Source organism: Vombatus ursinus, unplaced genomic scaffold, assembly GCF_900497805.2.
Source record: "Vombatus ursinus unplaced genomic scaffold, bare-nosed wombat genome assembly UNPS02014778.1, whole genome shotgun sequence".
NCBI lineage: Eukaryota > Metazoa > Chordata > Mammalia > Diprotodontia > Vombatidae > Vombatus > Vombatus ursinus.
In genome coordinates, this window is record NW_020954556.1 from 23754919 (window position 1) to 23767098 (window position 12180).

The 12180-nt window shown below is 41.2% G+C and overlaps 1 protein-coding gene across 7 annotated transcripts in view; it reads right to left on the reverse strand.

Moving 5' to 3' along the window:
- Nucleotides 1–12180, reverse strand: part of MEIS1 (Meis homeobox 1) — a 189723-nt gene that overhangs the window by 145322 nt on the left and 32221 nt on the right. For 3 of the 7 annotated variants that reach the window (XM_027865286.1, XM_027865289.1, XM_027865291.1), the window contains exons 2-6: nucleotides 7677–7903; nucleotides 5669–5810; nucleotides 5048–5098; nucleotides 4197–4247; nucleotides 2746–2892 (exon numbers count right to left, since the gene is read on the reverse strand). In XM_027865286.1, coding sequence (XP_027721087.1) covers nucleotides 2746–2892; nucleotides 4197–4247; nucleotides 5048–5098; nucleotides 5669–5810; nucleotides 7677–7903 — 618 coding nt within the window. Of the gene's footprint in view, nucleotides 1–2745; nucleotides 2893–4196; nucleotides 4248–5047; nucleotides 5099–5668; nucleotides 5811–5971; nucleotides 6042–7676; nucleotides 7904–9907; nucleotides 10823–12180 lie in introns of those variants that run through there. The other 4 variants (XM_027865285.1, XM_027865292.1, XM_027865287.1 and 1 more) reach the window with 3 other exon arrangements.

The window sequence follows — 12180 nt, forward strand, 5'->3', positions numbered from 1 at the left end:
AAGGAAAGGAAAGGAAAGGAAAGGAAAGGAAAGGAAAGGAAAGGAAAAAAAAACCTGAACTACACAGGCTCTAGAGACAGAGGGGTTAATTAGATAACGAGGCTCTGCGGCTCACATAACACCTGAAGGGGGGATCTGCACAGCCTGAAGTAGGCTACAACATGGTATCAAAGAGCCTTGGCCACATTCACAGGCAAATGGAAAGTGGAACCCTTCTCCCAAGGCTCTGTAGACAAGGGGGTCTCCCAGCCTGAGGGGTGATGGAGTGGGATAATGGTGGAAGGAGAGGGATGGTAGGAGAAAGTAGAGGCCCCAGGTGCTAGGACTGGTGCCCTTTAACGCTGAAAAACGGCTCTCAGCATGCACACCCCTTCCAACATCCTTGTGCCCATGTTACTGAATGGGTTCAGAAAACTTGTAAGGAATCCTGTCTACAATTATAGGTGAAGTACAATCCTATCTTCTCCTCCTCCCTCTCTTCACACATCTCACAAAACTAGGAACATGATAACAATCAGATTTGCTTTTGCTCCTACCAAACCAATTCAACTACTCTGCCCGGAGCAAGATTATTGGGGTCACACACGAGCAAACACACTCCAAGTAAGAGAACAGCGCCATGATCCCAGAAATGTCACAAATACCTCCCCAAACGCGAAAACGAAACGTTAAAACGGGGCAGGGAAAATTACACCACATACAACTTTTTAAGAAGCAAATCAAATTTTTGCATTACGGTCTACACAAATCACATACCGAAGGTAAATTACTAACCAAGGTACACGTGGCAAATATTTTAAAGCGGGATCAGGGTGAGTTTACAATATCAATTCTCTAAAGACAAAACAACAACAACCCACCAACAACACAAAACTGTAACTTTGCCCCTTTAGTCCTGACTTTAATAAAATAATGATTCGTAGGGAAAATGGGGTATAAATCTTCATTTTGGAGGCAATTAAAGTGTTGATTTCATTCATGCCCCTGAGCGATTCTTGTAATTTGCTCAAATAGCTTTATATACCCAGCACTCTGGAGCTTTTAGAAACGCATTTTCTAGTTAGGCTTGTTGGATGACAATTTTTATTCAACAACAGCTATCCAAGTTTTTCTCAGCTGAATCTGCATTTAACAGCTCCCTAGTTTTAGACACTGGACAGTTTAACGCTGGATATAAGACTTACTCTGAAGGGAATCTTCAACAATTCTATCTTTGCTTAGAGGAAGCCGATTTTCCTAAAACTCTCTGTTCCTCGCCTTTGTATACATTTTGTTGAAAGTTTTCTCACTCTCCCTTATCATCAAAACCTGGGAATGGGTCCTGAGCTGCTGTCGCTTGTAAAATCAGACCAGCCAGTTATCCCTGGACCCTACAAGAATAATACTAGTCCAATAAGCCCTGCTTATCTTTCCTGGAGACGAGAATACTGGGTTGTTTTTAAGAGGAGAGGGGGAGGGGGAAATCTATTAGACGATGCTAAGGCTGAAGTGTAACGTACTCTGGTAAGAAATCTATAAAATAACTCCCTGGCTGATAGTGCTCTAGATAATGGCAAACCTTGCTAGGGAAAACCCAGTCTGCTTGGCTGAGCCTTGCCTTAACAAAGGGAAGAAGGCCTCCAGAGTCAACTGATCATGACTCCTTAAAACTGTATTTGCGTGCCAGATCATAAAGAAGGAATAACTTTGGATATTCTTTTATTTATTTATTTACTTAGCCGGGGGAAACAACTAAAACCCTTCCAACATGTTTCAACAATCCACAACAATGAGCCACCCTGAACCCAGTTTAAGCTCATCCACTCTGCACATTTTAACTTTAATTGGCTTTTTGCAACTCTTTCTAACAATCCAGATAGAGAGAGAAAAGAGAACGAGAGCCAGCAGCTCCAAATAAAAGTCATATGCCACCAATCAAACCAAGTGGAGAAGGAAGGGAGGGCGGTGGGAAGGGAGGTGGAGAGAGGAGGAAGGAGGCTGCAAAAGTCACCGCTGTCACAAAGGTAAAGAGCTCATATTTTGCTCCTAATGCAGACAATTCCAAAAGCCACTAAACCAGCGGGTCTGGAAACAACATAGCAGCTGGAAGATGAGTGGAAGGGAGGGAGAAAAAAAAAGTCCATATTTATCTGTTTTTATAACCTCGGCCTAGTTTTATTTTTCTATTAAGTACAATAAAATGGGCGAGTTTGCAGCAGGCATTGCACAAAGCAATGTTCAGTGAGGTCTAAAAGCGTTGGGCCGAGGAAAACTGACAAGACAGGCTAATGAACCGTATAGACAGGATGAAAATAGCCAGCATTTGCTAGATTTCAAACCTTAGCTGTCTTTCTTAGACCACCTATCTTGGATTTATTATTAATAACACAAAATAAATAGGTTTTAGTCTTTTCTTTGGAAGGAAAAAATTTCCTAAACAAAAACCAACAACCAGAGGCAACGAATGGCTGTTAATGCCTCTATTATTATAAAGGGTAAATAAAATAAAGACAAAAATTAAAAGCGACAAGAAACAGGTCAAGTTTGCAGGCAATGCTTTTACAAGCTCATCTCACCAGGTCGAATCCCAGAGCAAGCCTTAATGAAGCAATAATAGCCACATTATTCAAAAATTTTCATTTTGATGGAAATGTATCTAAAAGGAACTTAATCATATGCAAATAATAAAAGGAGGCTGTAGTGACCCAGTAAGCAATATGCATACAGATTTTTTTTCAGTGATGTTGAAGGCTGAAGATCGCATACCTGATCTGTTAGATTTGCTGATCTTGTTATATCTTCACTGTCTGATTTTGATCCACCTTCTCTATCGTCTATCACCAAATCGATAGGCATTTTCCCTTTCAAACAGCTAATATACCGGTGGCAGAAATTGTCACATAATTCGTGTACCTACATTATGAAAGAAATAAAAAAAAAATGGAAATATAATCAGGACTACATAAATGAAATTGACAAGTGCAATCCACCCCCCTTGTGAGATCCAAAGTTCCAAATAGGGAAAACACACTGCAATTGTCCTCCAGAGACCCCCAGACGCATCCAGAATTAGGAATAACTTTCTTTTCTAGCAAAATAGAGATATCCCAGAAAATTGACAGTGACAAGATGATTCACAGGCTACAACATATTCAACACCCGTGTTAAATTCATCTGCTCCTGGGGCTGTGGTCATTAGAAAGGTGACCTGAGTGGGTGACACTTAAGGTAAACTATTTAATTTCATGCAGTTATTTAATCATAAACCTTTCTCTAAGAGGATCTAAGGATAGAATTATTTTGTTAAAGGAGTTGCAGCACTTCATTGGCATATAAATACATCCAAAGTCTTTACAATGTATTTTTATGAGGGGTTCCCATTGCTACAAAATATATTTCAGGACATTTTTTTAAAGAGTGAAATTACTTTGTCTCCAGGAACCCACAGAAACTTTCCCACGATTTTTTAAATGCCTCGAAATGTGTTGAGATAAGTTAGCTTACAGGCCTTAGCTATCACTGACACGTAAAAATTCACAAGAAGATCCTGTACTTGTATGTTAATGCTGGTTTGAAACAGAGTGCATTAAGCTTTTTATTGATGAGATATATAGAACAGCTATCAAAATTGCATTCTACTGCACCCTTTCTTGGGTAAGAAGGTGGGGTGAGGGCAGTGTTCACAGATTCAAGAAATTGAGACAACTCTCAACTCTGCTTTGTCTCTGCAAAACATTTAATGAGCCTCCTTCACCATCTCCCAGAATCTCACCAACCCCTCCTTCTCCCTGAGCCTCTTCCCAGTACTCAGTCTCTGACCTGCCTCTGCTCTGAACATCTATAAGAAAGTCACTAAAACTAAAGTTCCTGCAGAAAGAAGAGAGGAAGAGAAGGGAAATAGAGTGAGAGTTAGATCTTTAAGAGTCATAACTTATACAAAAAACAAGCAGCATTCAGAATATCAGCTGTGATGCAGAGAATTGCAACTATTTATACACAGCCAGCAAGGTATTAAGAGGGACACAAGGCCAGGGTGGTTTCTGATCCCAGTTCTAGTGGCTGAAATTGTAATTAAACTGAGAAGAGAAATGGACGCTAAGATTGGTCTTGACACTAATTAGCAGAAAGAAAGACATTTATGCAAATTTACCAGAAGCCTGAACTTCAGCAATTCTGAACCTTATGTGGGGGAGAGAGGGGGTGGGGAGAGAAATTACCTTCTCTAATTCCAACAGATGAAACCTTAATACTTGTATGGCTTGGATCATCTGTAAAGATACAAAAAGTATGAGCATCCCATTTCTGGATTTCAGAATATACTACAACTGTCACTCCTGTCATCTAAAACCTGACTGTTCTCCCAGTAAATAGACTTATTTTGATTTATGACAATAACACTAAAATTTGATAGCAATGACTTTGTGCAATCTAGAGATTTTGATTTTTTTTTAATCTAAACAAACACAACAATAATGCAACATCTAAATTATGAGGATCATAAACACTCCCCTCCCCCACTACTTTCCTCTCCCCCTACTTTCCCCCGAAGTGTCATTTATCCATGACTATGGTTTCTGGAGAAGGAGAAAAGAGAAGATATTCCAAAAGCATAAAGTTTTGGTTTATTACATTTTAAAACTTTTGTAGAACTTTATAGTCTAAAGGATTGTTTGAGCCATAAGTAGAGTGAAGTTCTTTTGAGGGCCAGGAGAAATTGGTAAACTTTGAGTGCACACTGACAGACTCTCAGATAAATCCCAGCCCTGATTAAAGTTATGCAGCTAGGCTGTCATAAAAACAAACGCTTGCCTTTGGAAGGGGCTCAGCTCTCACTAGTTATCTCTGTGAGTTTATTTACTCGGAATCGCCGCACTCTATCTATCTGTAGTAATTAAAAATATCCATGAAACAGAAACGTTTCAATGGGGGTTGGGGGTTGGAAAACCAGTAAATGCTTTGAAAGCTTCGGTTTCTCAGAGAAAAGCAAGCGAGTCTAAGGTTGGGGGGAGGTGGTCAGAGTGCGGAGAAGGAAGGAGTGAGGGAAGAAGGAAAGGATGTCAACTCTTACCAAGTTATCCAGTTCAGGATTAGAAGAAAATAGAGGTTTTTCTGCACGAATCTGAATACAGGTAAGAAGGGGAAAGGGAAAAACATTTGAAAATCTGGAAGCCAAAAATGCAGGCATTTTTTTTTCTTTTTTTCTTTTTTGCTTCATTACACTGTTGGGGGCCTATTATATAATCTCCAACGCAAAACTCAGCCAGAGATGGTAGGTACATCACATAACCACTTAAATGATGTATTCAATAAGCCGAAAATACCAACAGATCTAGTTCTTTCCTCCTAAGTAGCCACGGTCCATCTAGAGAAAGCTGCACATCTCACACAAAGTAAAAATCAGTGACATTACAATTTGCCATTACTGAACCACCACCACCATCATCCTTATATTTAGAGAATTTCCCATGTTGGCTTTTCTGCAGGGGAGGTGAGGTGGGGTAAGAGAGAGTAGCCAGTGGAAGTTGAAATCTAGATGGTTAAAAAAAAAAATAACCACTGGCAAAGAGACACAATTGGAACATCTCTGAACAGCTGAAACACGTATAGTTTAGGATAGACAAATTGTTGGCTTGTTACTTTTTTATCTTTTTTTTTTTTTTTTGGAGCGGTATATTTTATTTTTGCTGACCTGTTTGGCGAACACTGCTATGTCTTCATTGAAAGACTCTGAGGAGCAGACATCTCCGCCTGCTACCCCCGGCTCGCGGGGTGTACAAGTAGCTAATTCACATTTCTCAAAAATCAGTGCTAAGAGAGGGAACAGGGGGTGTCTGCAAGAAAATACAACAATCACAAACAAGAAGGTGGTTAGTCCTAAAAATCGGTGGAAAAGGCTCCCAAGAAAGAGATCCAGTTGAGCTAGAAGCAAATCCCCACCACCCTTTTTTTTCCTTCTCCCCTCCCCCACGCCTCCCCGTTACTTCTCACCTACCCTTCAACCGAGAGACCTGAAGTCGAAGGCCCTGAGTCATGGACTGTATCTGAGGATCGTTTCAGCATATCTGGCCAGAGAAATTGTTAACATTTGCTAAGAATAAAACCAAAGCGGTTCCAGCAGCCATTTTGAATTAACTTTGCTACCCCCACAATCCCTCCTCCCTCCCTTCCAAATTCAGGACTTTCTGGAGGGGAAGGGGGTGGGGGTGGGGGTGTTGGAAAAGCTTGGTCAGATAGATTACTCTAATGCGGACGCGCAAATCCCAATGCATCGGTAATTTTAGTGTTCCAATGGGATTTGCTAACTTCGAAAAGCGGACCGCTCTGGCTGCTGCACCGACTCTATCCCGATTGCTCAAGTGATACACTGGATTGATTCAGTGGCATTCAGATAGCAGGAAGCTCTCTTACTTGTCTCATCCCACAGTTCTCCTCCCCTGTCCCACCTCCCCACAAAAATAAAGTTACTTTAAATCTACTTTTAATCTTCCTTTGAGCTACATAGAGACACACATCTTCCCGGAGATAAATCAAGTGGCCCGAATTTTGCTTATCTTAGCTCATGAAAAACCCCTTTCCAATGTTTAGGAAGGTGTTTCAAGTATTTTATTAGCTCTCACGGCCTGGTAAGTAATTTAACAGTCTGGTGGGAGGGGGTGGATGTTGTTTCCAACAATAAAGCTAACCCCCGCCCCAGTTTTCTGTCCTCAGTCTAAACTAATTGCAGGAAGGCTGCGAAGAGGAACACTGAAGTTTAAAACAAATCCTTTAGATTTGTGACCAGAAGATAAAGGAATAGGAGCGTAAACAGTGGATAGCGATTCATATACAAATATGTGTGCAAAATATATTAAAATACAAGTAGTTTCCACAGAGTAAAAAAGGATCTAAATTTCACTAGTGTACAATTCGCATAAATGAACTTTCAAGGAATAAGATAAAGAATACAGCTCAATGCCAAATCAGCTGACATTAGAGAATAGTGTACAAATTACAACCACCACCACCCCAATCAACCAAAGATTGCTAACCCACAGCATCCAAATCCACTTCATTACACACTTCAAACTCAATCCTTTAATTTCCATCTTCGTACATAAGGCGTTTAAATGACTAAAACTTTCATTCTGCTTTTTAACAGTTCACCGAAAGCACCTTTCCTTCGAAACAGTGGCTAAACACACATATCCAAAACATTTTTAAAAAATTTTGTAACCACATTTCCTCATTTGGTACAATGTTAATACTGGCAGACTGAATTTATGCTTATTGAGTAAGATTAGCAAATCGGAACAATCAGAATCTGTAAGATTTTTAAAGATAAACTTTATATCAAAAACAAAGGCGCCTAGATTTATGAACCTAAATCGCACCTCTCCGGTCAAGGAAGAGCAAGAGCTAGAACCAGGGTCTGAATTGAACAAATAGACCTTTGGACAACTTTTTATATACAGTTAATATTACAAAAGTTATAAAATAACTGTACTTGAATGAAAAATTCAGCTTTGTATGTAGTGTGATGGGGAAAAGGGGAGAGGAGGTAAGACGGCTCCACAGAATTGCATGCAATTATAATGAAACTCGAGGTCACAAATATTTACCTACAATCTGAAGTTCAATGGCTTTATGCTTACCAACGGCTAGGAAAATCAGGGATTAATAGCATCTCATCTAGTAAACCTGATGCCAGTCGTACCTACCCATAAATGGCATCTTTATCTCTCTTTAAAGCGTCATTGACAGAGGAGCCCATGCTGGGGGCCATGGCGTTGGTGTGAGCTGTGTGCGGGTATTGATGAGAGTGCAGAGGAGGACCGTGATTCAGATGGTGAACTGGCTGCATGGATCTCGCAGCGTGAGGATCCCCATACATCGTGGAGGGGATACCTACTCCATCCATCCCCCCGTAATGGGGTAAATCGTCGTACTGCATGACAGACAGGAAAAAAACCAAGGTTCAGAAGGCCAATCAGTCATATGGGAAAATGCAGGGCAAGGGTTATGACGGCATCTATCTTGTATAAATTCAGTTGGATTTGGATTACTTAGGAATTCGGTAGATCTAGAACTGTAAAATGGTACTTTAAAATTATTGCCGTTTTTACTGTTGCTACTAAAATTAAGATCAGCCGTTAGAGGCACCTCAGCCATAAGCCATCTCTCTCCACTCTTACTTTAGGAATTCAGTACTCTTCACAAGAAAAAAAAAAGACAGGAGAAAGAAAGAAAAAGAAGGAAGGAAGGAAGAAAAAGGAAGGAAGGAAGAAAGGAAAGAAAGAAAGAAAGAAAGAAAGAAAGAAAGAAAGAAAGAAAGAAGGAAGGAAGAAGAAAGTCCTTCTGGAAAGCGGAAGATTAAAGTGCCTCTCTCTAGAAGGAAATTTAAAATCACAATAATAAAACATGCCGGGACAGTGCTACAAAACTGGCTAGTTTCGACAGCCCCCTTCATAACGGGGTGGGGGGGGGGAAGGAAGAGAGTTAAGCTGGAATAGTTAGCACTAACTAGCACGTGAATTCACTCACGCCTCTCATTTTATCTCCGAGTATGTATGCGGAAAGGCTATCCTAGAGGGCACCGCATCTCCCCCCCCCCATTTTCACTACAAACTCAGCGACACTGAGCAAAACTACTAAGCACAATTGTTACTTAAAACTTAGGAAAAGAGAGCTGTATATATGTCAGAACCGAATTTGGAACTGGACACTATTTTCACAGGGGACAGAGAGGTAATGCCATTAGTTCATGCAGTTCCTTATTATTATTATTATTTAAAGTTTTCCTGTGGCAAACTTTCCCACGGATGAAGAGTCCGGTATACATGTATATTCCCCATCAGTTTATTATCTAAATTCAAAAGCACAGACAAGGGGGAAAAATGTCAACAGTTCCTTATTGGAGAGAAAGTACTTTCAAATTGACTGCCCTCCCCCTTTGATTTTGGTTTTGTGAAACTTAAGCTACTTTAAATTTCTAAAGTGCTTTTTTCCAAGGAAGCCCCTTCAAGATTCTGAGGTTCCGAGAGTTAAATTGATTCTCAAAGAAAAGAGGAACTGCCACCTTTATCTTCTTAAAGCAGAGGTGTGAAAAGAGTTTTGAAGAATGCTGACTTTTGCCTGAACCAAAAGAGTAAAGGAAAATGTGTCAGGCTGGTAACTAACTTTCTTTTGCAAATAGTGCTTTGAGAGGGCAGTAATAGAATTTATGCAAAGAAAGCCTTTTTGTGTCCCTCGTTTTCTTTAATGGAACTATTCGAGTTTAGTAGCCATTGTCTCGCTATAGTTTCTCCAAATCTGTATTCAAATACTAACACTTAGGAAATTATTATTATATTTTAAAAGGAGATAGTGTGAGCTTAGTATTAACCACTAAAGAAAAAAGCCAAGCTTACGGTGTTGTTGAGCTTCTTAAAAAAGAAAAAAAAAACCATGCAAATTTAAATCTATTACTTAAATGAAGAAAGTGTTCTTACCACAAAACACAGGGCTCACACTACACAAAATAATTTGCTTTTAAAAAGTAAAATGAAACATCCCAGACGGACACAACCAGTAACACATTCAAGTTTTAACTGAATCTTTTAGATTAAAATAGCTTAAACCTAAAAGAAACTTTTAAAAGAACCCTAAATTATATTCTTTGTTACATCTTAATTATTTATTTTTGAAGTCCAGTGACTGATTTTTACATTTTCATTTCTAGAGCTGCTGGTTATGAATCTACAGAAAGCTTGACTTCATGGTTTTGTAGAATCAATAAAATAGAAGTAACATAGGAAAAGTATATAGATAAAAATAAAAAAATCCTCCCACTTCAGATCACCGCTTTAAGGGCCTCATTCAAGAGAGAGAAAGGAAACTTTTGCAATGTTTCTGTCAGCCACGTTTCAATTTTATCTCACAATTGGAGTTCCATAATTTTGTTAATACGTACCCTTTGCGCCATCGGCCTGCCTGGCTCCCTTCCTACTTCAACTTCTAATATATCCTCTTTAAGGCCAGTGTGGAAAGAAACAAAAACGCAAACTCCCCCGGAAAACAACAACAACAACAATGATGAAAAAAATCCTTTAAAGTCTCCAGCAACGTGATCAATCGGTCCCAAATCTTCAGTCTAGTGGACCTGAAGGAAGCGGTAGAGATAACTCAGCATAAAAGCGCTCCCCTTTCCAATACAGCAGCGGGGGTAAGAAAGCAGATCTTCTTTACCCCAAAATCAGTTTTTAAAAAAGAAAAAAAGTGCCCCTCAAACCCAACTAACAAATCTCATGGCTTTTTGCCACTCCAGCTGTCAATCACAGACGAGGTTGTCAACGTGGTGAATGAATGATGATCCTCTCTGTCTCTCTTCCACAAGAGCACCTCAAATGTTAATATTCAACTGCACAAAGATAGAGCGCTCGCTTTCCTTGAATCAGTCCTAATTCTTAATCACAGTCTCTCTCTCTCTCTTCTCTCTCTCTCTCTCGCTCTCTCTCTCTCTCTCTCTCGCTCTCTCTCTCTTTTTCTCTCTCCCTCTCCTCTTCTCTCTCTCTCCTCTCCTCTTCCTCTCTCTCCTCTCTCTCTTTCTCTCTGCTGCACTGGAGAGAGATTAGAGGAGGAGGGTTAAAAAAATGTCTGTCTGAGTTTGTCTTAAAGGAGCCACGATCGATGCTGCCCGCTTCCAGTCCCCGTGCGTGTGTAAAGTGTGTGTTGCACAGGCGGAGAGGTGGATTCCGACCAGAATGCTAGAACCCGGAAGTAGTGGTGGCCATAACAGGTCGCGTCTTACACAATGCACTGGGCTGCATCAACTAACATCCACTGCAGGGGTGGGTGGGTGAACCGAGTGCTCGACGCTTTGGAGAGACCTAGAAGCTTTCAATTAAAACGCAGAGGCAGACAGTCTCTCTCTCTCTCTCTCTCTCTCTCTCTCTCTCTCTCTCTCTCTCTCTCTCTCTCGCTCTCTCTCTCTCTCTCTCTCTCTCTCTCTCTCTCTCTCTCTCTCTCACACACACACACACACACACACACACAAGCACAAGTACACTGTGGCTGCTTTTTTTTTCTTTTAATTTCTAGCCTCTCCTCCCTTTCAAACACCCCCTCCCTGCACTCATTCTATTTAAACAAACTGGAAATCCACATAGGTCGGCCTTATGAGTTATTTTCCAGAGGTTCATTACTTTCCTAGAAATTATCGGGGTTTGGCACTATTTTTTCCTTCATGTGGCTGACGTGACCTAACCCTGACAACTCCCCCCACACACACCCCGCACCCGAAAATAGAAAGGCGAAGAGGAGAAAGAGAAGAGAAAGGAGAGGAGGTTAGAAGGGAGTCTCATTATTGCTTGGAAAAAATATATATAAATAAATGCCTGCCTTTTGCAGATCTTTACCCCCAGACGCCCAGGGATCGATGCTCGGACAGAAAATGGGGGAATGGTTAAGCCTTCCCATTTTCGTTCCTCATACCATCCCCCACACACGTCCCCCCCACCCCCTCCACCCCCACTCCCGCTCCAGCTTGCTGCCTCCCCCAGAGCGTTACGCTTCTAACATTGCTAAGTGACTGAGGGACTGAAACAATGAGATGAGCACAAGCAATCTGCCCCCAGTGCGTGTTTACAAACACTAAGCTATTTATGATCGCCGAAGATATAAACAAGACTGGGCTGAAGAAAGCTAGCTACAGAGACCAGGCTGGCTAGCTCTCCTAGGGGTGATTATTTTTCCGACTCCCGACTGCGTGAGCTATCCCCTCCGCCCAGACCACAGCACGTCTGCCGAGGACCCGGGCCGGTCTTCTCCTAACCCTGTAGATGCCTCCCTCTGCCGCCTTTGTCTACAAGAGGGAGCTTTTTTTTCCTCTGCACGGAACTCGCGGACAGCGCTCCAGCCTAGGCTACTGCTTCTCCCGGTTAACACCCTCCAACCCGCCTTAGCCCAGATCACGGCGAGTTCTTCTCCAGCCGTTCTCAACATCTCCTTTCTTCTACTCCATCCGGGTAGAAGAAACTCTTTGCTTTGGGAGAGACAGAAACACCTTTCCGAGCCGAGTCGAAATTTGAAACTAAAACAAAGTCCGATACACATTTAGGAGTCAACCAACCAGTTAGGTGCATCCCCTTCCTTCCCTTAAATATAGATATCTTGGAGTTTTTCTTATTTTTTTCTCCCCTCTCCCTGCCCCCACAATCCGTTTTTATTTTTCCTTCCAGTTGGTTC